Source organism: Sus scrofa, chromosome 5 (assembly GCF_054392235.1).
Source record: "Sus scrofa isolate SSC_HxYL_T2T_F1_AM1 chromosome 5, Sscrofa_HxYL_maternal_Yorkshire_Landrace_v2.0, whole genome shotgun sequence".
NCBI lineage: Eukaryota > Metazoa > Chordata > Mammalia > Artiodactyla > Suidae > Sus > Sus scrofa.
Genome location: NC_139387.1, coordinates 24017768 through 24045220, shown reverse-complemented (window position 1 = coordinate 24045220; position 27453 = coordinate 24017768). Strand labels below are relative to the sequence as shown.

General features: G+C 35.8%; 5 protein-coding genes across 5 annotated transcripts in view; all 5 read right to left on the bottom strand.

The window, feature by feature from the left end:
- The window catches only part of LOC146403237 (olfactory receptor 6C3-like), a 555083-nt gene that overhangs the window by 389816 nt on the left and 137814 nt on the right, over positions 1-27453 (bottom strand). The window lies entirely within an intron of this gene.
- LOC146403242 (olfactory receptor 6C2-like) overlaps positions 1-27453 on the bottom strand; it is a 143093-nt gene that overhangs the window by 95374 nt on the left and 20266 nt on the right. The gene's annotated exons all lie outside the window — the stretch shown is intronic.
- The window catches only part of LOC100736710 (olfactory receptor 6C75-like), a 133312-nt gene that overhangs the window by 88984 nt on the left and 16875 nt on the right, over positions 1-27453 (bottom strand). The window lies entirely within an intron of this gene.
- On the bottom strand, positions 6605-10779 carry LOC110258551 (olfactory receptor 6C76-like). Its single transcript, XM_084955889.1, has one exon. It carries the CDS (start codon positions 10776-10778, stop codon positions 9837-9839), a length of 942 nt encoding a protein of 313 aa, XP_084812015.1. The 5' UTR covers position 10779; the 3' UTR covers positions 6605-9836.
- LOC110260672 (olfactory receptor 6C65-like) lies at positions 18208-25005 on the bottom strand. The gene has a single exon (XM_021091755.2). It carries the CDS (start codon positions 19168-19170, stop codon positions 18232-18234), a length of 939 nt encoding a protein of 312 aa, XP_020947414.2. The 5' UTR covers positions 19171-25005; the 3' UTR covers positions 18208-18231.

The window sequence follows — 27453 nt, the reverse complement described above, 5'->3', positions numbered from 1 at the left end:
TTTAAATGTTAGGTCATTATTTTTCAAGATTTTTTTTTTGTGGGATTTGGACTCCAAATATGCTGCTAATCATCACCTTTTTTATTTATCCCACAAATTTCATACTTCATAACTTCCTATGACATATCATTTTTTCTAATATTTTTGTGATTTATTCATTGATGAATATTTTGTTTCGTTGCTATTTAAAAATTTCCAAATGTATGATGATTTTCAATTAAAATTTTTTTTTTCTTTTTCAGTTTTTTTTATTATTATTTTTTTGTTATTTCCCCAATACAATTTTTTTTCTGCTGTACAGCATGGTGACCCAGTTACACATACATGTGCACATTCTATTTTCTCACATTATCATGCTCCGTCATAAGTGATTAGACATAGTTCCCAGTGCTACAAAGCAGGATCATTGCTGATCCATTCCAAAGGCAATAGTCTGCATCCATTAAGCCCAAACTCCCCGTCCACCCCATTCCATCCCCCTCCCCCTTGGCAACCACAAGTCTATTCTCCAAGTCCATGATTTTCTTTGCTGTGGAAAAGTTCACTTGTGTCGTATATTAGATTCCAGATATAAGTGATATCATATGGTATTTGTCTTTCTCTTTCTGACTTACTTCACTCAGGATGAGAGTCTCTAGTTCCATCCATGTTGCTGCAGATGGCATGATTTCATTCTTTTTTATGGCTGAGCAGTATTCCATTGTGTATATATACAACGTCTTCCTAATCCAATCATATGTTGATGGACAGTTGGTTTGTTTCTATGTCTTGGCTATTGTGAATAGTGCTGCAATGAACATGCGGGTGCATGTGTCTTTTTCAAGGAAAGTTTGTTCCAGATAGATGCCCAAGAGTGGGATTACTGGGTCATATGTTTTTTTTCTTTATTGCCATTCTAGTCAGAATTTATACTTTGACTAACTTCACTTTTTTTTAATTTTTAATATTTCTTTTATGGCCCGACATAAGGTTATTTTCAGTAAGTACTTGCATAGAATACCAATTCTGGAGTAGGAGGATGCAGTGTTTTTGTATATCAGTTAGTTCCAATTTGTGTATTACATTTGCCAAGTTTTTTCATTATTAAAGAATACTTAACCTTATTGACATTGGTATACCCACTTTGTGTTTTTTTTTTTTAGTGTATGTATTATGTATGCTTTCTGTGCTTTTACTTGAAATCTGTACACATATTTAGAAGTGTCTTTTGCAAGAGAACATATAGACTTAAAAACCTATTCTGACAAGGCTTGTATTTAAATACAGCATTTATTTTACAAACATTTATGAGTTTGTAAAAAAACAGTTTTAACACAAAATTTTTTTCCTCATGTACAGGGAAAATAAACTGTGTATTACACATCTTGACTCTGTGTTTTATACTTCTCTCTGATAAAGGTAACATATCAGCTGTTATTCTAGGCTGCATCACTTATAGTAATTCCAATCCTGATTGTCATGTGTACTGGGACAAGTGTGAATGAACTAAAAATACAAATTGGGTGACCTTGGCTTTGGACTTTGCTGAGTGTGATAACTAGAAACTTGTCATGTCTCTTCTAGGTACCGTGGAAGCTATGTTCACAGATTATTACGAGACACTTTAATTTCCTGGAAGCCTGAGGCTTCTAAACTTAAGTGGATCTGCACTTATCCATGAGAATCATGATTCTTTTGCACTTGGAATTCCAAAGGAGGCTTGTTTTGAATGCTACAAGGACTGGGAGACACCTGATGTTACTGTTCTGACATGGTGAGTTTCCTGCGCACAATACTTGTGAGTTAATACTGTAAATTGTTCTGGTTTTGTGAAATGCAGTATCTGTTTGAGCCTCAGAAGAGTCACTGTGTGTTTTGTTCTATTTAAAACTATTACTGATATATTTGAATTTACATCTACAATTTTATCATTTGGTTTATTTATTTTGTTTGCTCAGGTGTGCAGTTGCTGGATTGTAGGGTAAGTGTATGTTTAAATTTCTAAGATATCACCAAGCTCTCTTCCAAAGTGGCTATACTATTTTGGATTCATATAGTAATGCGTGAGATTTTCTGTTACACATCCTGGTCAGTATTTGGTGTTGTCAGTGTTTCAGATTTTAACCTTTCTGATAGGTTTTTTGTTTTTTGTTTTGCCTTGTCTTCTGTAAAGAAGATATGTAAGTTTCAGGTGTACAGCATTATGTTCAGTATCTGTATACACTATAGAGTGATAGCACCACAGGTGTATATACCTCCATCACCGTAGAGTTGGCCCCCCTCACTCATTTTACCCACCCCCTACCTCATGCCTCTGGTAACCACAAGTGTATTCTGTGTATCTGTGAATTCAGTATTTTTCTGTTTTGTTTTGTTTTGATTTTAGATTGCATATGTAAGAGAGATCCTATGGTAAAATTTCTCTTTCTGAGTTATTTCACTTAGCATGATACTCTCAAAGTCCATTCATGGTGTCGCAAATGTCAGGATTTCATTCTTTTTATGGCTGAGCGGTATTCCTTTGTGTTTATATGCCATGTCTTTTTTATCTGTTCATTCATTCATGGACCCTTAGGTTGTTTCCATATCTTGGCTATTGTCAATAATGCTGTGAATATAGGGTTGCATTTTATTTTCAAATTAGTGTTTTCATGTACCTGATGCTAATTCAAGTTGGTTATAAGCCCATATTGCTACCAAGCAAAGCTGTTGTTTCTTGTGTTGCAAAACAGTGTGTTAAAAATTTTTTTCTTAAGATTTTTGCCTAAGATTTTTTTGAATAGATTTTTTTTTTTTGCTTTTTGGCCACACCGTGACATATGGAGGTTCCCAGGCTAGGAGTCTAATTGGAGCTGTAGCTGCTGGCCTACACCACAGCCATAGCAATGCAGGATCCGAGCTGCGTCTGCAACCTACTCCACAGCTCACAGCAATACCAGATCCTTAAGCCACTGAACAAGGCTAGGGATTGAACCTGCAACCTCATGGTTCCTAGTCAGATTCGTTTCCGCTGTGGCACAATGGGAACTCCTGATTAGATTCTTAATTAGTACTTCGTTATGTATAGGTTTTCTAATGATACATGATGTTAAACATCTTTTTATGTGCTTATTGGCATCTGTACATCAGTATTTGTGAGGTGTCTTTGTCCATTTTAATTGGGTTGTATAGATTCTTATTGTTGAATTTTAAGAGTTATTGTATATTTTGGTTAACAGTCCTTTATCATATATGTCTATAGCAAGTATTTTTTCCCCAATCTTACTAACCTCTTGGTGGGGTCTTTCACATAACAGAAGATTTTTATTTTTAATAAAAACCCAACTGATAATGTTTTATTTTCATAAGTCATGCCTTTGCCATTAGTATCTAAAACAATGTGAAATTTTTACTAATACAAGCTATTGTAAAATCATTGCCAAATACAAGATCATTTATATTTCCTCCTATGTTATCTTCTACTTTTGTACAGTAGTTTTGCATTTTCAATTTATGTTTATGATCCATTTTCAGTAAATTTTTGTGTAGGGTGTAAGGATTGGGTCTAGATTTTCTCTTTTTTTTTTTTTTTTGCATATGGATATCCAGTTTTTCTTTGACTCTTTGTAGTCAATTCATGGTATTTCCAGTTCAAAGCCTGGGAGGATTACCTAATCTTTGCCTCTTGGGTCCCCTAATCCAAATTATATAATGTTTTTCACAATTCCATGATTATGTTATAAACTGTATTTAACTTCTAAGCTTCACAACAATCTCTTCCAGTATCTCTTCCATGTCTTAGGGGAAAGGTAGCCTTAAATGGATGAGAACTCTAATCTGAATAACAATATCGCTAGTTTTTCAGTTAATTAACGCTACTTAAAAATATATTTATCCATCTTCTTTTCTGATTTTCAGTATAATTTAGATATAAACCACTTAGCCCATCATTGTCAGGAATAGAATAATATTTCATTCAACTTTTCCTTGACTTCATTTCTCAAGAAAGCTAAATTTCCAAAATAATTGGATGCCACTTTCTTCGTTTGTTAAGTGACTTTTTTATCCTTTCTGGATGAAATGGCAGTTAGTGTTTTTTGTTTTTGTTTTTTTTTTTTTTTTGAAATTCACATGCCTAACTTGCATGTGATAAATGGTATGGTGTTGAAGAGATTATGAAGAAAAGGCATGTTTTTCAGAGTCCTGAAGAAGGAACAAAATAAGATAGACTAAAAGAAGTTTGACTCAGTAATTTATGACCTTTTAATTCATTGCGGTTCTTTTTCATCAGTTGTCCATTAGCAGAAGTAGTTTTTCCCACAGGCTAATAATATGGCTGTGAAAAGTCCCCAAACACTAATATCCCACAAGCCAGTGCTTAAGAAGCCAATTCCAGAGATGATGCTCTTTTACAAGAAAGTCCTAAATGCGGTTATAAAGGGGCTTTAACTGATCTTTGCTGTAGTAGTGCTGTACCTGTGAGAGTAGCTATTGTGTTTACCCAGGTAAACATCTGGTGTACAGTAAAATTATATGTCACTACATATTGACAAAAAACAAAAACAATGTGTTTCTAAAACTTTGAAGCCTCAAGCCATAATGTAGAGCGTTGTAGAACTTGAAAGCAGAGATAAAAGGAAGACAGCACTGATGGAGCAAATATTTCTTAAACGCGGCATGGTAGAGAAGGAGTAGAAAAAATTTAAGAAGAAGTTTTAAATTAAAGAAGAAACTCAGTTGGATTCATTTCAACATATTATGAAAGCAACAAAAAGGAGCAAAATAAAGAAAGAATATTGATCAGGAGTTTCCCTTGTGGCTCAGTGGAAATGAACCTGGCTAGTATCCTGATGATGTGTGTTTGATCCCTGGCCTTGCTCAGAGGGTTAAGGTTCTGACTTTGACTGAGGTGTGGTGTAGGTAGCAGATGCAGTTTGGATCTTGTACTGCTGTGGCTGTGGCATAGGCCAGCAGCTGCAGCTCCGATTGGACACCTAACCTGGGAACTTCCATATGCCACAAGTGTGGCCCTAAAAAGCAATATATGTGTGTGTATATATATATATATTTATGTGTGTGTGTGTGTATATACACACACACACACTATCAGTTGTAGGAAAAGAAGGGCCATATGATTTTTTTTTGTGGAGATATAACAGAAATTACTCTGAACATGTACATTTGGGTTGTTTCCATGTCTTGTCTATTGTGAATAGAGCTGCAGTGAACATGCGGGTGCATGTGTATTTTTTAAGAAAAATTTTGTCTGGATAGATGCCCAAGAGTAGGACTACTGGGTCATATGGTAGTTCTTTTTTTTTTTTTTTTTTTAGCTTTTTCATTTTCTTTTATTTATTTATTTATTTATTTATTTATTTATTTTTATTATCCCAGTGTACAGTAAGGGGGTCAGGTTATCCTTACATGTATACATTACAATTACAGTTTTTCCCCCACCCTTTCTTCTGTTGCAACATGAGTATCTAGACATAGTTCTCAATGCTATTCAGCAGCATCTCCTTGTAAATCTATTCTAAGTTGTGTCTGATAAGCCCAAGCTCCAGATCCCTCCCACTCCCTCCCCCTCCCATCAGGCAGCCACAAGTCTCTTCTCCAAGTCCATGATTTTCTTTTCTGAGGAGATGTTCATTTGTGCTGGATATTAGATTCCAGTTATAAGTGATATCATATGGTATTTGCCTTTGTCTTTCTGGCTCATTTCACTCAGGATGAGATTCTCTAGTTCCATCCATGTTGCTGCAAATGGCATTATGTCATCCTTTTTATGGCTGAGTAGTATTCCATCGTGTATATATACCACATCTTCCGAATCCAATCATCTGTCGATGGACATTTCGGTTGTTTCCATGTCCTGGCTATTGTGAATAGTGCTGCAATGAACATGCGGGTGCACGTGTCTCTTTTAAGTAGAGTTTTGTCCGGATAGATGCCCAAGAGTGGGATTGCAGGGTCATATGGACGTTCTATGTATAGATGTCTAAGGTATCTCCAAACTGTTCTCCATAGTGGCTGTACCAGTTGACATTCCCACCAGCAGTGCAGGAGGGTTCCCTTTTCTCCACAGCCCCTCCAGCACTTGTTATTTGTGGATTTATTACTGATGGCCATTCTGACTGGTGTGAGGTGGTATCTCATGGTAGTTTTGATTTGCATTTCTCTTATAACCAGCGATGTTGAGCATTTTTTCATGTGTTTGTTGGCCGTCTGCATATCTTCCTTGGAGAAATGTCTATTCAGGTCTTTTGCCCATTTTTCCAATGGTTGATGGGCTTTTTTGCTGTTGAGTTGTATAAGTTGCTTGTATATTCTAGAGATGAAGCCCTTGTCAGTTGCATCATTTGAAACTGTTTTCTCCCATTCTGTAAGTTGTCTTTTTGTTTTCTTTTGGGTTTCCTTTGCTGTGCAAAAGCTTTTCAGTTTGATGAGGTCCCATGGGTTTATTTTTGCTCTAATTTCTATTGCTTTGGGAGACTGACCTGAGAAAATATTCCTGATGTTGATGTCAGAGAGTGTTTTGCCTATGTTTTCTTCTAGGAGTTTGATGGTGTCCTGTTGTATATTTAAGTCTTTCAGCCATTAGGATTTTATTCTTTTGCCCATTTATCAATTGGGTTGTTGGTTTTTTTTTTTTTTTTTTTGGCTGTTGAGTTGTATGATTGTTTGTATATTTTAGAGCTTAAGCCCTTGTCAGTTGCATAGGTTGAAACTACTTTCTGCCATTCCATAGGTTGTCTTTGTTCTCACTTTTCAATACCAACATCTTATTTGGCTCTTTAAAATTTAGTGTCTGGATTAAACCAAATATTCTGCCTGTTAAAATAATTCTGTATTAAGGGGGTTGTGGAAGGAAAATTGAGACTAGCCAAGGTGTTTCAGCTGGTGAGGGAGTTAATACAGGGCAGGAAATTAGAGGGCACTGAAGCAATGGAAGAACTAGGAAGGCAAAGGAAATAATAAAAATGCATATAGTATGTGTAAATGAGAAAAAGCCTGTAGTCATCTCAGGTATCTTTAGCAGCAGAGCTGAAATTTGCAGGATGTATAGATACTGCTGACTCCTTACTGTCAATACCTGCTGCACAACTGTGCTGTCTCGTCCTTACATTCTGTATTCCAAATCCCATGAGCACCTTTCTAAAGTGGATCTTACCCAGCACACTGCTGTCAAGGCAGAGTCTACAAACAACTCAATGTAATAAAGGAGTTTACAGGTTTACAGGATAGAAAATTAACCTAAAAAATAAACATTTCTTTATGGTGGAAATAAATGGCTAAAATGCAATGATAGAACCAAAATCTGATGAAATATGTCACTTGGACAAGGCAGAAGGCTGACCCTTCGATCTCATAAATTTACCAAGAGGATGCTGCCTTTTAAAGAGTGTGGATATGCATCCTTAGGTGGCCTTTAATTGGCTAAGGGCTTCTGCATCTGCAGATATGCATACTTTAAAAAATTTTTTTTATGGCAGTACTTGAGCTAAGGTTCTAATTGGAGTTGAGACTGCAGCCACAGCGACACCCGATCCAAGCTGAATCTGCAGCCTACACTGCAGCTTGCAGCAATGCTGCATCCTGAGCTAGGCCAGGGATTGAACCCACATCCTCATGGAGACTACGTTGGGTTCTTAATTGGCTGAAGCACCAGAGGAACTTCTTAAAAATTAAAGCATAGTGGATTTACAATGTTGTGCCAATTTCTGCTCTATAGCAACGTGACCCAGTTATACATAGACATGTTTTTTATATTCTTTTCCGTCATCATCTATCCCCAGAGATTAGATATAGTATGCTTTTTATACAATCAAACTGGCCAAGAGAAGTTGACTGATACAAATTTGGATGGTATTTTCTTTATCTAAGAACTGTTTCCTGCTCACTTCAAGTAAGAGGAGCTACACTTCTGCCTGTCCATGAATAATATGATGTAGGCAGATAAGTGAACAGGAGATCAATGACCGTAAAATGATTAACATTACTAAGCACTTTTAGGATGACCAGCAAAGTCTCAAGCTTGTAAATGACAAAGCCAGAGTACAAACCAGGCGACATAAAACCAGCATATTTAAACTAACCAATACACACACGGTGGCTGAGAATCAAGTAATTGATCCTCTTGGATTAAAGAGATGGTCAGTGATTAACACTCACTCAAGGATGGGTGGATCACTTCTTTTAAACTGCGCTTCTGTTGGAGTTGGTGGTTGGGAGTTTCTTCCCTTTGCATTGTGAATTGAAAAGAATCAGTTGGAGGCTACAAAGCAGCATGGCATTTATTATGTGATGCAGAGTATCTGTATTAAGGAAGAAGGAAAACATTCAAACACAACCATGATGTAGAAAAAATGAGAAAATGAGGTGCATGTACGAGTGAGATGAAGCAACAATAAGTTATATCACATATGAATCCTTCTTTCTGGTTCCTGAGCTAAGAGAATTAAATGGACTTTACAAATCATCCAAAGATTGTCAATCCAGTAAACCTTTTTTTTTCTTTAATATGATTTTAGTTTTTAATCTGCATTTCACAACAGTATAATTCAACATACTCCCATAGGTGAATCTACCAAAACTATGCTGAGACAACTAAAAAAGAGAAGAAGCAATACTATTAACGTGTATATTCTGTGGTTAGAGTATTATTAACCACAATCTTGGGTAAAGGTCTCAAGAGGGCATCATTACCAAGGCAAATGCTAGCTCTCAGTGGAATTGCTTTATGGAAAAGTCATTACATGCTGGTGTCTTTCCTTTATGTAATAACTAATTAGAAACCATCTGCAATCATGAAATTCTTCTTAATGATACAGTTTTTTATATTATTTTATTATTCTTATTTAACATTCATGCAGCAAATTGCTTTAAAGAAGAGAAAAACAGCTAAAAGCTATTCTAATATCTTACTGCTTTGCCATAACAATGACAGATATATGATTCAGTTTTTGTTTTATATTGAAACTAGGTAAATTGGGAATCAAGTTCCTTGATCTATATAAAAATCAATGTCCCCTAATCAACATTGTTTGACATATAAAATTTTACGTTTGTTTATATATCAGCTATTCCTATATTCCATGAAATAAGTGTCAATTTAAAGGAAAAAAAATTAAAGCAGTGTGTGTGTATGTGTGTGTGTGTATGTATATATATATATACCTTCACATAAATAAATAAAAAGTATTTAAATAAATATATATGTAAATACATATATATGTAAGTACCTTCATTTATATATTATATGATTTAATGATTTAAAAATATGAATGCTATATGCTGTTCGAATAAATTAGATTGTGATAAGTATCACAAAATGTATTATTTGAGGTACATAGGTTAATATAAAAACTGACTTTAGTCATTTCTTTGTGTTATATCATAGGAAAATTCTACAGATCATTTCGTAATGATTTTGTGCTTAAATTCATATAAGGAGAATAGTACATGTAACATAAAAACTGAATTGAAAATACCATAAGCAGGAGTTACCGCAGTGGCACAATGGAAACGAATCCAGCTAGGAACCATGGTGTTGCGAGTTTGATCCCTGGCCTCGTTCAGCAGGTCAGGGATCTGGTGTTGCCATGAGCTGTGGTGTAGGTCACAGACACAGCTCTGATCTGGTGGTGTTGTGGCTCTGGCGGAGGCCGGCGGCTACAGCTCTGATTAGACCCCTAGCCTGGGAACCTCCATATGCCATGGGTATGGCCCTAAAAAGATTAAAAAAAAAAAAAGGAAAATACCGTAAGTTGTTATATTTCTGCAAAGGGGTAAAAGTTAAGGGAATAGAAGAAATAAAACAGTGAATTCTTTATTGGTTCTCTGCTAACAGTTGCTGTGCGTTTTGGTTATAAATTGTGTTAGGTCAATGTTGTTGAGGAAAGTATCTTTCTTGTAAGGTCCTTAAATGCCTGTTTCACCTGCTGGTTCCTTAAGGTGTAAATAAATGGATTCAGCATAGGAGCCACAGAGGTGTTGAGCAGGGCCACCGCCTTTGTCAAAGCAACCCCCTCCTTTGCTGAGGTTTTCACGTACATGAAGATGCAGCTTCCATAAGAGATGGAGACAACAATCATGTGGGAGGAGCAGGTTGAAAAGGCCTTTTTTCTCTGTTGGGCTGAGGGGATTCTCAGCATCGTCCTGAGGATGTAGCAGTAGGAGAGGATGACCAGCGTCAAGGTGGACATGAGAGTCAGCACAGCCAGAGCAAAGCTCATGAGCTCTAGAGTGCTTGTGTCTGTGCAGGAGATGTGCAGTAAAGGAGCAGAATCACAGGTGAAGTGGTCGATGACGTTGGTGTCACAGAAATCCAGCTGCAGCCCCATGGTCAGTGGTGGAAAGATCACCAGGAAACCCGCCAGCCAAGAGCTGCCTACAAGCTGGTAGCAGACCTTGTGGCTCATGATGGTTGGGTAGTGGAGGGGCTTGCAGATAGCCACGTAACGGTCATAAGACATTGAGGCCAGGAGGAAAAACTCTGTTGAACCGAATAAGATCAAGAAAAAGAGCTGAGCAGCACAAGCATTATAGGAAATAGATTTGTCCCCTGTTAGAATGCTGACCAAAAATCTCGGATTACAGACGGATGTAAATGAGATTTCTAAGAAGGAGAAATTCCTGAGGAAAAAATACATGGGGGTCTTCAGGTGGGAATGCAGCAGGGTGAGAACGATGATAGTGAGGTTTCCAGTAACACTCAGCACATAGGTGAGAAGTAAAAAGAAGAAAATCACAGCCTGTAGTTCTGGATTGTCGGTCAGACCCAGGAGGATGAACTCGGTCACGGATGTTCTGTTTCTCATTTCTGGTGGTTGATTTTTTTTTTTTTTGTCTTTTTGGGGCCACACCAGTAGTGTATGGAGGTTCCCAGTCTAGGGGTCAAATCAGAGCTGCAGCTGCTGGCCTACATCACAGTCACAGCAATGTCAAATCCAAGCCGTATCTCTTACCTACACCACAGCTATGCCGGATCCTTAACCCATTAAGTGAGGCCAGGGATCAAACCTGCGTCCCGATGAATACTAGTCAGATTTGTTTTTGCTGAGCCATGACAGCAACTCTCTGGTGGTTGATTTTTGACAAATCTTACTGACAAAATCAAGACGGACAATAATAATCAATTAGTCAAGCATCAATAGTCTGCAACTATTTTAAATTATTTTTTATAATAATTGCATTTTCATAGAAAGTATATGGCCTTCTGTATATACATTCTCTATTTTGCCTAATTGTAAATACATCTTGCAGTTGTGCTTTCTGCTTAATATCAGGCTTGTTACTCTGCATAATGCCCTCGGGTTCATTGCTCTGTGTTTACTCTGCCTCCATTTATTTCTCTTGTTACTTGGGAAATATAGTGATTGAACATGAACTCTTTTCATGCTTCATTGTTTAGCTAAAATATAGAGAAAATTATGCTTTTCTTATGTTAGCTTTTCCAGGCATAAAATTCTTACCTATGATGAAAATCAGTGATCAGCCCAGCCCTAATTAATATTTTCCAGTGAATAGTCTAAATATTGTTGTTTTACTTATTGCCCTTTTCTCTGTAAAAAATCTGGAGATGAAGTCATTAATGTATTATACGCTTTAATTTATATTAAACAATGGTTTATGTAAATAGAATCTGTATCTGCTACTCCATTCTATTTCCAGAAATTAATGGAGCCTCTTATCCCCTATTTTTATTCTTGATTACCTAAAGAAGTTGTCTTTTCAGGAAAATGCAATTAACTTAGTGATTTTTTTTTTTTTTGGTCTTTTTAGGGCCACACCTGAGGCATATGGAAGTTCCCAGGCTAGGGGTCGAATTGGAGCTATAGCCACTGGCCTACGCCACAGCTGCAGCAACACCAGATCTGAGCCACATCTGCAACCTACACCACAGCTCTCGGCAACGCCAGATCCTTAACCTCCTGAGCAAGGGCAGGGATCAAACCTGCATCCTCATGGATGCTAGTCAGATTCAGTTCCAATGAGCCACGATGGGAACTCCAACTTAGTGATTTTTATTTGATTGTTTCAAAACTCTGATAAAATAATTTTTCAAAATTTAATAAATAGTTCAGTATCAAAAATGCATTCACAGAATATGTTAATGAAGTTTGGAAGTACTCATATATAGAATTTAGATAATTTACATATGTTATTTAGAACTATCTTGGGTTACCGTGCCAGGAATATGCATCAGACCTTGTAAATGTACCAGTATTAAGGAAAGAAGGCCATGGTCTACATGTTTTTGTTAATTGATAAAAATCACCATTTGAAATATTTTTACATTTAAGTTTACTGACTTAACTATTTAATACATATATTATGTATAGTTTCTATATCCTATATATAATAAATAAATATATATATTTTAAGGAGAGAGAAGTCAATAGGGGATAGTAATCAATGCTTTTAATGAATAGAGGTTGAAACATCTGTTAAAAATGAACTGAAAATACTTACATATTGTCAAAAGATGGATGAGTAGTGCGAAGTACTGAATACAGACTAAATGTGCCCAATTATTATAGATTAAAAGACAAGCAGTAACCTGATGCTTCTTGGAGAAATAACTGTTTTTCCCTCTCTTCCCACAAAGCTCTATGTTCCTTCATAAAAACCTTCAAGTTTTATCTCAAAACATCTAGCGGAAGTTTCTGCATGCTCTTCTTCATTATTGTTCTAAATCTGAAATCCTAAAATGTCCTACTTGCTATTTTAACACAACTTTTCATATGAAAGTTATAAAAGAAAAACAATCTAGCACTATTTTTTTTTTTTTTTTTTTTGATGAGCTGGTCTGATATTTCACAGAGTCCATCGCCATTTATTTTCCTTAGGAGCAAAGTAAACCTACCACTTTTAATGTGTTATGCGATAGAAATACATTTTTCTTCAGAAATATTCTTCAAGATAAATTCTTAATGACCTTTGGGAAAATAGTAATAGGTCACTGATGAATCATGCACAAGAGCAACATTGGTGAGTACATTTTAATTGATATTATGGGACCTGTGTCCCAGGAGAAGACTGGGGAAATTATCCAGCAGGGAGATGCCCAGGTCTGTGGGGTGGGGGGATGGTGGTAAGCTTAGCAAAAATAAACCCACAGTTTCTGATGATACTATTCCTACGATTGATAAGTAATTTTTAACACGGTGTGGTATCTGTTTAAAATCTGAAAGGCAAAACAGGCAGAAAACTATTAATGAAGAAATACCTGGTTTCATTTTGTATAAAATAATTTTAAAATTATTAAAATCTTTTGAGCTGTATCATTTCAGCTGACATTTCCTTAGGAAGTATTTCTCCCTTCATCAGATGAGGTAAATTTCTGGTATACATCTAAAGTTAGAAACAACAGAAATTTTACCTTTATGTTTCTGTATTATTTCTAACGTGTTGGTATAAAACCCAAGATACATTTTAATGTGTACTAAAGCTATTACTAATGACCAAATTAGGCACAGTTCATTCCACAGTGAATAAGTACCATGCTGAAATATATAACTTCTTTGAAATAGTATCTTCTTACTGAACATATGTAAGTGAAAACTAGGATATTTAAATTATTTTTGTATATCTGATACTGGTACTTGAAAAACAGAGGTTGAGTTAATAATTGAATTACTAGAGACTTTATCACTACTGTCAATACAAATATAACTTAAGAAAACTCAACAGAGATCTTTCTATTTTTAAAGAAGTTGTCTTTGTGTGATATGTGTATACACACATATAATTTCAAGCACTTGATAATTAGGAAATCTTCATTTTACACAATAGTTAACCATTGCCTAGTAGAATATACGTTTCCAGGCTCAGCTTTAATAGCTAAATATGGTTTCATTTTAAGGATGTTCTGCAGTTAATCAAATCCCCCTTTGTTTAGCACTTCAAATTCCCACATTACAAATAATATTAGAATGCATAGACACATATTTACCTCTTGGCATCATTGTGCTCTTATCTTTTGTAAGTTTCCACAAAAGTAGTTACTAATCATAACTTTGCATACTTAACATATTCATACAGCATTTTCTAAAGAAATGGTTGTTTGTATCTCATACTTTTGTAAGAATGGCTGTTTTAACACAAATAGCATACAAAAGGTGAATACTTTAGCCCTTACCAATGTGAAGGAGAATGAAATACCACTCCTCCACTTTAGAATGGAGATTATATACATATACAAAAATAGAAAATCACAAATATTGAGGAGCATGTGCTAAAATTAGAATCCATGTGCATTTCTTGTGAGAACGTAAAATGGTGCAGCTGCCATGGATACCAGTATGTTGTTTCCTCACCTGATTAAACATAGCATTGCCATATAATCTGACAACTCCACTTCTGAGTGTCTATTCAAAAGTATTGAAGTCAGGGAGCTCCCCCTGTGGTTCAGTTCCCTGGCCCAGGGGAGTGGATTAAGGATCTGGCATTTCTGCAACTGTGACATAGATCTCAGCTGTGGCTCGGATTTGATCGCCAGCCAGGGAGCTTCCATATGCTGTGGGTGTGGCCATAAAATTAAAAAAAAAAATTGAAATCAAAATCTCAAAGAGGTACCTTCACTCCCATGTTCACTGTAGCCTTATTCACAATAGCCAAAATAAGGCAACCCCCTTACTGCTGTATTTTGTATTCAGCCTAACAGATGAATGGATAAGGAAATCATCATGTAAATGTACAATGAATAGTGTTCAGCCTTAGAAAGGAAGGAGATTTTGACACATGCTGTAAAATCAGTGAACCTCAAAGACGTTATGTAATTCTATAACCAGGAGGAGATCCGCTGTCCAGCATTGTGCCTACAGTTGACAGTACTGAACTGCAGCCTTAAAAATTTAAGAAGGTAGATCTCATGTTAAGTGTTCCTGCTACAGTTTAAAACAAGGGGGTTGCTTTCATGTTTTCCTTGGAGAATCTCTACAGGCAGTTGCACTGGAAGGAAGTGAGAGGAAACATTAACGCATTTGGAACCTGGGCTGTGCAAATCCAACAGTTCCCGGCTTTATTTAGGGCAACTTTGAGATACAAGTAGGCATGGGATGTCAGGTATCTGAAGATTTTCAGCAAAGTGCATTTCTGATTGGATTTCTGCCAGTCAGTGCCCTATCTGGGAATTGAGAAAAAGGCTGATATCTAAGAAAAAGCCCTTGACTAGTTTAGGATAAAGATCGACTGTTAGGAGACATTTCCTAATAACTGGGAGAGGGATGTTTTCTCAACTTGGGGGACATTCCATAACATCTTCTTGCTGGGTTTGATGTTCTATGTGCTACCATAAAGTGCTCCTAATTTTTGGCCTGCAGAATTTGTTTGGAAAGTATAAGTCATTTCAGAAGCCATGACCAGGCAAGGAACAAATTGGTAGGCAGCATGGTGCATGGAAAGTTAACTGAATTGGGATGTAGATTGAAATTTGCACCAATTCAGAGACACTTGGAAAAATTCCCTTCCCCTTTCTGGGTTCACTTTCTTTATCTCACAAGTGAGAAAGTTGGACTACATCAAGAGTGCAAATGAATCTCCTCTCAAATGAAGCTCAACTCTTAGGATACTGACTGTGTGTTGAGAATTCTGGAGTCATAGCTTCATTCTTCAAGAAAGAATTTTTCAACCTATTTGTAATTATTTGCCACAGTCATGGGAAAGTAAAGTTCATGGCAAGTCTCTTTTATCTGCTATTCTTCATATTATATATGTGTAATCCCCTCTATATGGAAAATTCAGTTATTTTAAGCACTTTAATAGTTTTTTTGATGCTGGAGACTAGAAAATGATTTGAAACCCCTCTCAATAATATTAAATGATACCCCACACCAATCTTCTACAAAAATATGGGGTTATGGGCTGTGTTCTTGGATATAAAAACTATATGTAAAGCACTGAACCTAGACATTCAGTTTACTAGGGTTTTAAGTTCCTTCCACTGTGTTCCTGCACATGTACACTGCCACACTTTAATAAACTACAGTGTGTGTTGGAGTCCTGTCATGGCTCAGCAGTAACAAACCTGATTAGTATCCATGAGTACATGGGTTTGACTCCTGGGCTTGCTCAGTGGGTTAAGGATTGGCATTGCTGTGAGCCACATTGTAGGATGCAGAGGCAGCTCAGATCCCTCATTGCTGTGGCTGAGGTGTAGGCTGGCAGCTGCAGCTCCGGCTCAAACTCTAGCCTACAAAATTCCATATGTCATGGGTGCGGCCCTAAAAAAAATAAATAAATAAAAAGAAAAGAAAAAAATAAACTACAGTGTGTGGAATCACACACACAAATACTTTAAATAAATAAATGGTGTATGCATGATATGATATTAATAAGTCTTGGGAATGTTTTGTAGCCACAGCTCTTCAAACTTTAGTTTTTTAGTAATTACTTCCATATTATAAATATATATATTCATATTATCTGTGGCCATATGAACATTTGCTAATTAATACTTTATCCTAAGGATTTCAAGAGTATTTTTAATAGTTTATGTAGTACTATAATTACATTGGTGCCATATAATTATACAATTTTACAGTTTTGTCAGTATTTGGAATGTTGTATGTAACCTTATATTTGTGTTTGGCTCACATTTTAAATGATATTAGAATTTCAGAAGATTTTACAGTAATTAGCTTTGTATTAGTCTTACTGTTTTCATATATATATATACATATATATTTGCTTTTACTTTGCTTTGTATTAGTCTTACTATATTCATATATATATTTTTTTACTTTGCTTTGTATTAGTCTTACTGTATTCATATATATATATGTGTGTGTGTGTGTGTGTATGTGTATATATATATATATTTATATTTGCTTTTAGGGCTGTAGCTGCGGCATATGGAATCTCCCAGGCAGGGTTGAATTGGAGCTGTAGCTGCTAGGCTAAGCCACAGTCACAGCAACCTGGGATTTGAGCTACATCTGTTACCTACCCCACAGCTCATGGCAATGCTGGATCCTTAACCCACTGAGCAAGGCCTGGGATTGAACCTGTGTCCTCATGGATACTATTCAGGTTCCTTACTGCTGAGCTACAGTGGGAACTCCTAATTACTATATTTTCATTCCTCCTAATTAAATAGCATGATCATTTGAAAAGAGCAAAGGTGTGTGAATTGTCTTTGAATTTCCCTTCTTATTTGAGTACCCATGAAATTGGGTTCTCTTATCCCTATATGTGTGTTAAATAGGTGTGTAAACATTCTGTACTGATTTTCAGTAATTTCATGAACTGGGTTTTATGATTATCCACCTCTGTCTATTTAATGCTAAAACTTTCTGATAATGTGATATGTCAAAAAAAATCACTGCATGTAGGGTAAAAGCAGTCATTCCTGATAATAAGTCATTAATTGTTTTATTAATTTATAATTAGTAGTAATTTCTGTTTGTATCAGCCATTGGGAGAAATCACCCTCCCAAACTGCTGCAGTCTATCACAATTTAATTTTACTGTTTAATAAAAAATGTGTAACCTGAGAAGATGTAGATAAATATTTTTGATGAAGCAGAGCTGGAGGAAAGTATCCTGGACAGGCTGAATAACCCATTATCACTGGGAGATAATTATTTATCAGCTATTTTTCTCTTTATAGATTCTGACTATCTTACTCAATAGAATAAGGAAATAAGAGGAGGGATGGGGCAGAGTCCTTTGGTAGAAATAATCCTAAAGCATGGGTTTCTAAGCCTTGAATTTAGGTTTTATTTCATTTCTTAGTGGGAGGTTGTTGTGAACTTCATTTTGCACCATTTATTTTCATGTGGGGTTTGAACAGGCTATCTAGAACTTTCCACTTGTCTTTTGAAATTTAAGACCAATGTTTACTTCAGTCACACTTCACATTTCCCTGTGTTTGACAAGTGTGAAATAGATGAATACAGGGACCTGGGGAAATTATTGGGAAAAAAGTTAATACAGATAAATACTTTTGGAAATAGAAAAAGGGAATTAAAACGGAGCTGTAAAATGCCTGTGAAATCGTTGACCACCCTATTTAATGTGAATTCTACCTTCCTTTCCTTAAAGTATTTCAGTTTTGTTCATAGCATTTTCTAAAAATACTAGGTAATTTAATTTTCTGTAAGATTGACACCTTAATATGTACTATCCCTCACTAGAAGTGAGCTAGCTCTACAATAGCAAGAACTTTTTTCTGTATGCTTTATCCCCTTCTGTATACCTACCACCTAGAACAGTAATTGGTATTTATGTGTGGTTAATTTGTGATTTCAGCTGTAGATTTCATAGTGATTAATGCTTGTTTGATAATAACATCTTTTGGGTGATGTCCTTAAGGGCCTGTCTTACCTGCTGGTTCTTTAAGGTATGAATAAAGGGATTCAGCATGGGAGCAACAGAGGTATTAAGTACTGCCACCCCTTTGCTCAAAGTGACACCTTCTTTTGCAGATGTTTTTACATACATAAAAATGCAACTCCCATAAGAAATGGATACCACAATCATATGGGAGGAACAAGTAGAAAAGGCCTTTTTCCTTTGCTGGCCAGAGGGGATCTTGAGAATTGTTCTGAGGATGAGTGTGTAAGAGAGAATCACCAAGGCCAGAGTTACCATGAGTGTGAATACTGCTAAGAAAAATGCCATCAGCTCTAGAAACTTTGTGTCAGTGCAAGCAATCAGTAGCATAGGAGAAGAGTCACAAGTGAAATGGTCAATGATATTGGAGTCACAGAAATCCAGCTGGAGGCCCATAGTCACTGGGGGAAAGATAATGAGGAAACCAGCCAGCCAGGAGCTGATGACAAGCTGGTGGCAGACTTTGTGACTCATGATGGTTGTGTAGTGTAGAGGTTTGCAGATAGCCACATAGCGGTCATAGGACATCACAGCCAGAAGAAAAAACTCCGTGGAACCCAGAAGGATTAAAAAAAATACTTGTGTCATGCAAGCATTATAGGAAATGGTTGTGTCTCCCGTTGCAATGCTGATCAGAAACCTAGGAATACAGACCGTAGTGAATGAAATTTCTAAGAAAGAGAAATTCCTGAGGAAGAAATACATAGGAGTCTTCAAACAGACATTTGATAGCATTAACATGATGATGGTCATGTTTCCACCTACACTTAATAAATAGGTGAACAACATGAAGAAGAATATCACAGCTTGTAACTCGGGGTCATCTGTAAGTCCCAGAAGAATGAATTCTCTAATTGTTGTTTTATTTGGCATGACTGAACTCTGAATTCTGCAGATCTGTAGGTAAAAATAAGAGTGGATATCAACTCCTGATGTGATTTCCTAATACATTTATAGCGCTCTTCTTCTGCACAAAGAACAATAAGGCATGCATTAACAAGAAGAAAAAAATTGTTACTGTCAGAATCGCAAACTCTTATTAGAATGTATTTAGTAGCGAAAAATTGTCTGTGTTTTATTACTTTAAAAACTTGGACTTTAATCAAAGCTCGGATAATTTCCTGCTGTATATTTTTTATTAGTTATTTAACACATAGATGTTTGTTTTTTACAGTCCTAAAAATGAGTAACGATGATCAAACTACTTAGCATACTTCATTGGGAAGTCATTCATTGGGAAGTATAAACAAGTTATTGAGTTGATAGTATTTTTGAAAATGTAATGTCCATAAAATTCCATTCTGCTGTTGGAAAACTTATTTTTGAATTGGAAGGCAGTGTATTTCTAAATAAGTTTTGGTCTATTCATAGTAAAAAGTTAAGCAAAAACTGTTGTATTTATTAATTGATTCATTGAAATCCGTTCCCTTTGCCTTTATGGAAAATTGATCCTACTCACTCCTCTTTGACTAAAGATGACACAGCACAATGCTAGCCCTTATCAATAAACAAAGCCACAGTGTAAAAGTTCCAGTTGAACTGCTTCAATGTAGTCAGTCATGTAAACGATGAAAGAGATCACAGTATTCCCTCTGACTTAAGTAATTATTTCAGAAATTTATTTTATGACAACCCTTATCAAGTTCTGCTTTCAAAAATAATAATCTGGTAACTTCATTGTTTATCAAACCATAGTTTTCAAGCTTGTGATCAGGAAAGAAAGTATATTGAAAGAAAGATCATAACAGCAATAATCGCAGTAAGGACTCATATAACACACTATATAGAGTTTTATTATTTTTATCAATATCATTAATATTATAGCAAAGATCTAGATAGGCTTTTACCCTCTGCCCCCAAAACGTTCTTGGTAGGTCCTATTAAGAGACTCACTTTGCAGCTGAGGAAATTGAGGTACAGAGGTGGTATGTAACCTGCCCAAGGTCACATGAGAAGTATATATAGGTGTTAGCATCCATGTCTGTCTGCCACTGCATTATTCCTAGTGCTTACCACTGACTCTGATTCAATTTTTTGATGATTTAAATGCCACATTAATAACTGAGTAATGTGTATGCAACCTTGATTCGAAGTGGCCTCAAAATCCACATATTTCTTTAGCTGTATGGGTTTAGCTCTGCATTTATGCCTCAACTATTCAGAACCAGTCAATCCTGACAGAAAAAGATACTAGGAACAATGATTGTCCACAAAATGGGAACTTTAGGTTATGGGAATTTTGGAATCCCAGTGAGGTAGATGCTCAATATCTTGAAAGATACTTATCTGTGTAGTTCAGCATGATGTGCCTGCTACCAGTACTAGAAAGAGTACTTTCTAGCAGATTGATGATAATTGAACTCTGAGGGTAGACTGATTTCATAACAGAATCAAAGTGTGGGTTGTTAGGACTGTGCAAATGACAAAGGCATGAGATACCGTAGCCTGTGGCTGGAATGACTATACTTGGTCATACAAGATTAGACCTGGCTGAAAAAATTCTACCTCCAGAGGCAAGTGTGATATACATATGGGCTCAGCTGTGACAAATTTAGGACGTTGTAGGGAGATAAAATAAGGCAAGAATTGACATAATGTCCCCATGCTGCATTTCAAAGAGAGTAATCCTTAGAGTTACATGATTTCTAAAGATAATTAACATTGCAGATAAAGAAGAAACATATTTTCATGCTAGTCCTTGATGGAGCCAAATCACAGTTTAAGCTGAAATATTTTTCTGATTATCTGTAGGAAGAGAAACATAATGTTTAGATAGAAGAGGCTTCCTTCAATTTGCTACATTTTATAAACTAATTTACATTTGTGTACTCACTATTTCAAATTTAAAGATTTTTGTTCAGATATTCCTTGTCATAAACCATCCATTTCTCAGTCAAATACTCAGTCCGTAAGGATGAGAAAATCCAGTGACCCAACTTCCAAAAATATTTTGTTTGGAAATTTAAATGTCATATGTTTCATGACTTTTCTGATACTGCTCAGTGATATACGTTTTCCAAGAAGGTTTTCTCCAAAAGGACATATGTATATATATATATTTGAGTATAAGGTCACAGAAGAGTTTGTTTTTGAGGGAAACATAAAAGAAACCTCTCTGGAGACAGAAAAACTAGTGCATTTACAATGCAATTAATTTTAGCAACACTTTTCAATGAGGTCCCCTTGGGAGCCATATGTATGGGAAGGATATAGAATTCTACCTACAATATCAGACTCTGCATGACACAAAGGGAAAGGCTAATGAAAAGAATATTTCTTCCTTGATTATTTTTCAAATTATTTTCCTAATTATTGTTTTAAAAGAAGAGAGACTCTCATTGGCTGTCTTGCAAATTTTAATGAGAAAACATGAATATGAGGTAGAAATTTAACTGGGAAATAATAGAAGAAATCCCAACCTATGTGATTCTATAGTACAAATGATGATGAGTGGTTTTTTTTTTTTTTTTTTTTTAAGTATAGCTGAGGTTCTCTGTGGAAGGTTATGCATTGTTAGTTGAGAGTTTTAACAAAATGTTATAGATACCTGCATTCTTGGATTTAGAGAGAATAGTTAAAATGTGTGACCCAAGTGTGGGTATTTTACACTTTAATTTTAGTTAGTTAAATTTAATCAGCTAATGAGTTCCAGGATGTAATTAATGGTGTCATGGGGATGCCAGACTATGTGGTCAATGCTCTACCAAGAAAATAAAAGCTGAAACAATAGCTGTTACTTTGCATAATAGGGACCATTTATAGGGCTGGAAGTAGTGATTATGATAAATACTGCTCTATTATCAGGCATTGGTATTCAAGATGAAACCTAATAGCATGAGGCTATCTGGGGGAATTATCTCATTCTTATACCAACCTCAGCCAGGAAATCTCTGACATTTGAACAGTGGATATACTCAGTGATATTTGACTGAATTTTCTTTCTCCTTCCTTCCTTCCTTCCTTCCTTTCTTCCCTCTCACAGTAAAGAAAGGGTATAGAACCAAACCCCTGGGAAAAAAATCCACCTGGAAAGAATATTTTTGTCAATTATTTAGTGTCACTTTTTCATGAATGATTCATAAAAGAAGAAGAAGAAAACAGAGGAAAAGCTCCTTGACTTTGTTCTTGACCACACTTTTTTGGCATAAGCAACAAAAGCAAAAATAAACAAGTGGGACTACATCAAAATAAAAAAGATTCTGCACAGCAAAAGAATAAAAAAAAATGAATAGGTATCCTGAAAAGTGGGAAAAAATATTTGCAAACCATGTATCTGACAAGGGGTCAATATCCAAAATATATGAATAACTCATACAACTCACTAGCAAAACCCAAATAAATCCAAACCCAAATAGAAAGTAGGCAGAGGATCTGAATAGATATTTTCCCAAAGAAGACATACAGATGGCCAACAGGTACATGAAAAAGTTCTCAGTATCCCTGATGATCAGGGAAACGCAAATCAAAACCACAATGAGATGGCATCTCATCCTTGGTAAAATGGCTATTATCAACCCGCCAAGTAGCAAGTATTGGAGAGTATGTAGAGAAAAGGGAATTCTTTTGCCCTGTTGGTGGGTGTATAAGTTGGTACAGCCACTAGGGAAAACTGTCTGGGGGTGGGCGGGGATTTAAAAAACTGAAAATAGAATTACCATATAATGCAGAAATTCCATTTCTGGGTATTTACCTGAAGGAACTAAAAAGACTAACTTGACAAGTATCTGCACTTTCATGTTTATTGCCACATTATTTACATTTAGCCAAGCATAGGAACAAGCAAAGTGTCCCCTGTTGGATAAATGGAAAGGAATCCACAGACATGTCCTTTTTGAATAAGAGGGAGAAGGTTTAGCCACAGCACATGCAATTTTAGGAGTTTGTCTGTGACTAGTTGAATGGTTTCTTACATTTAGGAAGATGGGATTAAGCACCAGATTTTTAAAAATCTTTATAAATTTAGATGTAAAAGATTTGTAAAAATAGTACAGATCTCCTTTATATATTTTGCTCAGCTTTCTATAAGGGCAACATCTTTTTATATAGTCATGAAACATTAGCAAAACTAAGAAACTAATTTTGTTACACTACTAATAGTTAAAGTACAGCTTTTATTCAGACTTCATCAATGTTTCTCTCAATGCCCTTTACCTGTTGGTCAAGTCTGTAGTCCTTCATTGTTTTAGAGATCAGGTTTCTAAGCTTTTCCTAACCTGTGAAAGGTCCTAAGTCTTTCTTCATTTTCCATGACCTTCACGTATTTTAAGAGTATTGGTCATGTACTTTGTAGAATACCTCCCAATTTTGTTTGTGTGATGTTTTCTAGGAATTATATGAAGCTATAATTTTGTGTGCCTTTTTCAGTGTGTTATTTAGAGAGACTATGATATCCTTATGTCTTATCACTGATGCTAACTAACTCTGTTAAACTTGGTTAACGGATATCATCCAGATCTCTCCACTATAAAGATTTCCTTCTGAAATTAAGTATTTTTGAGGGAGATGTTTTTGATTTCTGTTGTTGTGGTTTTAAGTTGTAAAGAATAGCACAAGAGAATAGAAGAAGAATAGCATTCTTATGATTAAATCTCAGGCTTTTAGGGTGCCTGTGTTTCTGGGCCTTTGTAAGTGTTTCTGGTACAACTTTTTCCTTGGAATGTAGACCTTTGAAGAGTATTCTGGGATTATTTCAGAATGGTTCCCCTTTCTCGTCTGAATCAGGAGGTGATCTTAGATTTTCAGTTTGAGAACATGGTGGGATTAGAGGAGGCAAAACCTACGAAAAAGTGGGGACCCCCTTTTTATGACAATCCTTAGATAATTTTCACTCTCATGATAATGAGCTCTGGTCTCCAGTAGTGTGTCATAATTACTAATACAGTGTTCCTACCTACTCGTGATTCCAGTATCATGTGTTGAGCAAGTAATCTCAGTTGTGACTCAGGATTCTCCTGTTGCTCCAGATTTTAGGGTGCAGTTTGCTCTGCAGCTTCACATCTCTTTTGGATCCAGACGAAGTTATTAATACTGAGTTTTTTTCACCTTTTTCTTGTTGTAAAGCAGAGGTGAGAATTTCCATGCTTTTTACATATTGGAGCTAAAACAGGAAGTCATAGGCTTTTCTATGTAGGTGTTTATGCTGTTGGCAAATAAATTCAGTTTTGCATCTTCCTTTCCAATATGAATGCTTTCATATCTTATTATTATTATTACTATTATTTACTTTGTTTTGTAAATGAGGATCTACAGTACCATGTGAAGAGTGAACATCCAGGTCTTATGTTTTCCTTGGTTTGAGATACTTCAGGTTTTCACAGTGAAGTAAAATGTTAGCTGTAGTTTCTTTTTCTTTTTTTAAATTATATTTTGTATGTCCTTGGTTATTTGCCATTAGATCTACTCGCTGAGAGGTTTTTTTTTTTTTTTTTTATCAGATGTGCAGTTTCCACAATGGATATGGGACTGTTATATTTATTTTTTTCTTAATGAACTTTTATTATTTATGTCTTTCAAGGAGTTTTACCATTTCACTTGTTTTTAAATTAACCAGCCTAAATTGTCCAAAAAAATCCACCTTATGGAGTTCCCTTATGATGTAGAGGTTTAAAGAGTCAGCATTGTCACTGCAGCAGCTCAGATCACTACTGTGGTGTGGTTTGATCCTTGGCCCAGAAACTTCCATGTGCTTTGGGCATGGCCAAAAACAAAAAAAAATTCACAGTCTTCACATTATTCACTCAATAATTTCCCTCTCAATGTGGCTAGAAATTTGTCAGTTTTAATGGCACTCTAAAAGAGCCAGATTCATTTTCCTTCTTATTTTCTTATTTACTTTTCTGTTATCTTTTTCATTGATTTCCACATTGATCTTTATTATTTCCTTTTATTTGGCTGCTTTGAGTTTGATTTGCTCTCCTATTTTTCTAGTTTATAGAGATGAAAAGTTAAGATCATTGATCTGAAAATTTCCTTTTTTTCTAATATAATTTGAGAATCTTAAGTTTCTTTTATTTCTGCAAAGGCCTTTGGAAGATGATTTAAAGTAGACTTCATTTATTTATTCATTTGGCCATGCCCGCAGGATGTGGAAGTTCCTGGGCCAGGGATCGCACCTGTGCCACAGCAGTGACCTGGGCTGCTGCAGTGGCAAGGTCAGGTCCTTAAACCACTGCACCACAAGGGAATTGTAAGTTTCTTTTAAAGTAATGCTTTTGCAGTACCCTGAAAATTTTGGTATGTTGTAATTTCATGTTATTTTATTTAAACTGCCCTTTAATTTTTCTTTGATTTCCTTTGACCCATAGATTACATATTGATACATTAGTTTTCAAATATTAGTGGGTTTTCCAGATATCTTTATATATTTATTTCTATGTTAATTACACAGTCTTCAGTAAACATACATTCTATGGCTTGAGTGTTGTGATGTCTTGAGACATTTTGTCACCCAGATTATGGTCTATTATGATAATGTTTTGTGTGTTACTGGAAAGAATGAGTATTCTTTTGATATTGGGTGGAATATTCTAAAAGTGTCAATTAGATTAATGTTTGTTCAAATCTTCCATATATTTACTAGTTTTTTAGATAAACATTTTTATACCAATTATTGAGTATATTGAAACTTCTGACTATAATTGTGCATTTGAGTGCCTTGTCAAATTCAAAGCCATTTGTCAAATTGTGGTGGATTGGCAGCCAAAGTTTGGAAATAGTCATGAATTTGGTGAAAGTCAGTGAAACCATTCTTTGAAAGTCAACTGAGCATATAGAATTTACAGTGAAGTTTACTGTATGTTTTATTATTGTATATTATATTAGTAACATTTATACTATGTCTGTGTATATTTTTCTGAGAACTGGTTGTTAAACATTTACCAACACACTATTTTTCTGCTAAATGCTTTCAAGGATCTGGACTTGACTGAGTACCATGTTACTTGAGTCATAGTTATATCAGCATATGCAAAGCAAACATTTATATTTTCATAGAAGCTCCAAAACAACTACTGAAAAAATAAAAAGTCTTATCAAGCAAAGAGATAAACACAAAGGTAATTCTGGAAAAGCTGGAAAATTCACACCTATGATGCCTCAGAAAAGGCCGTTATATTTCCCAATTCTAAATGAAGTTACTATCAAACTGAGCAAAACACTTTTTTTTTTTCTTTTTCAGGGCCACACCCGTGACATATGGAGGTTCCCAGGATAAGAGTCGAATTGTAGCTATAGCTGCCAGCCTATGGCACAGCCACAGCAACGTGGGATCCAAGCCATGTCTGCTACCTTCACCAGAGCTCATGGCAACACCAGATCTCAACCCACTGAGCGAGGCCAGGGATGGAACCTGCATCCTCATGGATCCTAGTCGGGTTCATTAACTGCTGAGGCACAATGGGAACTCCGAGCAAAACACTTTTTACAAGGAGATATAGAAAATGTTTTTGCTGAGACAAGAAAATGTAAATATCATATGGATGTTTTAGGCATTCATATTCTCAGAATTTGTTAATGTTCACCTGTTTTTGATTATGTATAACTCTATTTCTGTCAACAGTGGAAAACGTTTTAGGGTAACGTCAGTGTATCAGAAATTTTTAGAACTATCTGGGGGATAAAAATATATGGTTTTAATTGTCAAAAACTTCAGAGAGGAAATTCCTAAGAGAAGCAAAAGCCTTCTTTTCGTAGGAGGTTCTTTCCATAGGAGCCTCAAATGAGCTCCAGGCTCACTCTTAACAAATTGAAAGAAAATAATGGGTTGTGGATCAACCATCTGCATAGTTTCCTAAAGACGTTTCATTGTGTGGGTATTGGGGTGTTACAGAAATGTCAATACCATGCTTAGAGTAACTCTGAAATTTAGTACAAAAAGTATTAAATATATTGTAGTATTAAAGCCTGAACTTCACAATGAAGATATAGTACCTATGCCCCAAATAGCAAAGATCAACATTTATTATGTAAAAACTATAGGAGATACAAGGATAAATAGAACAGGCACACTGGATGTAGGAGACTTTATCACACAGACAGGTTTTTTATTTTTTCCGTTTAGGGCCGCACCTGGGGCATATGGAAGTTCTGGGGCTAGCTAGAACTGGAGCTGTAGCTGCCAGCGTGTGCCACAGCCACAACAATGTTGGATCTGAGCCC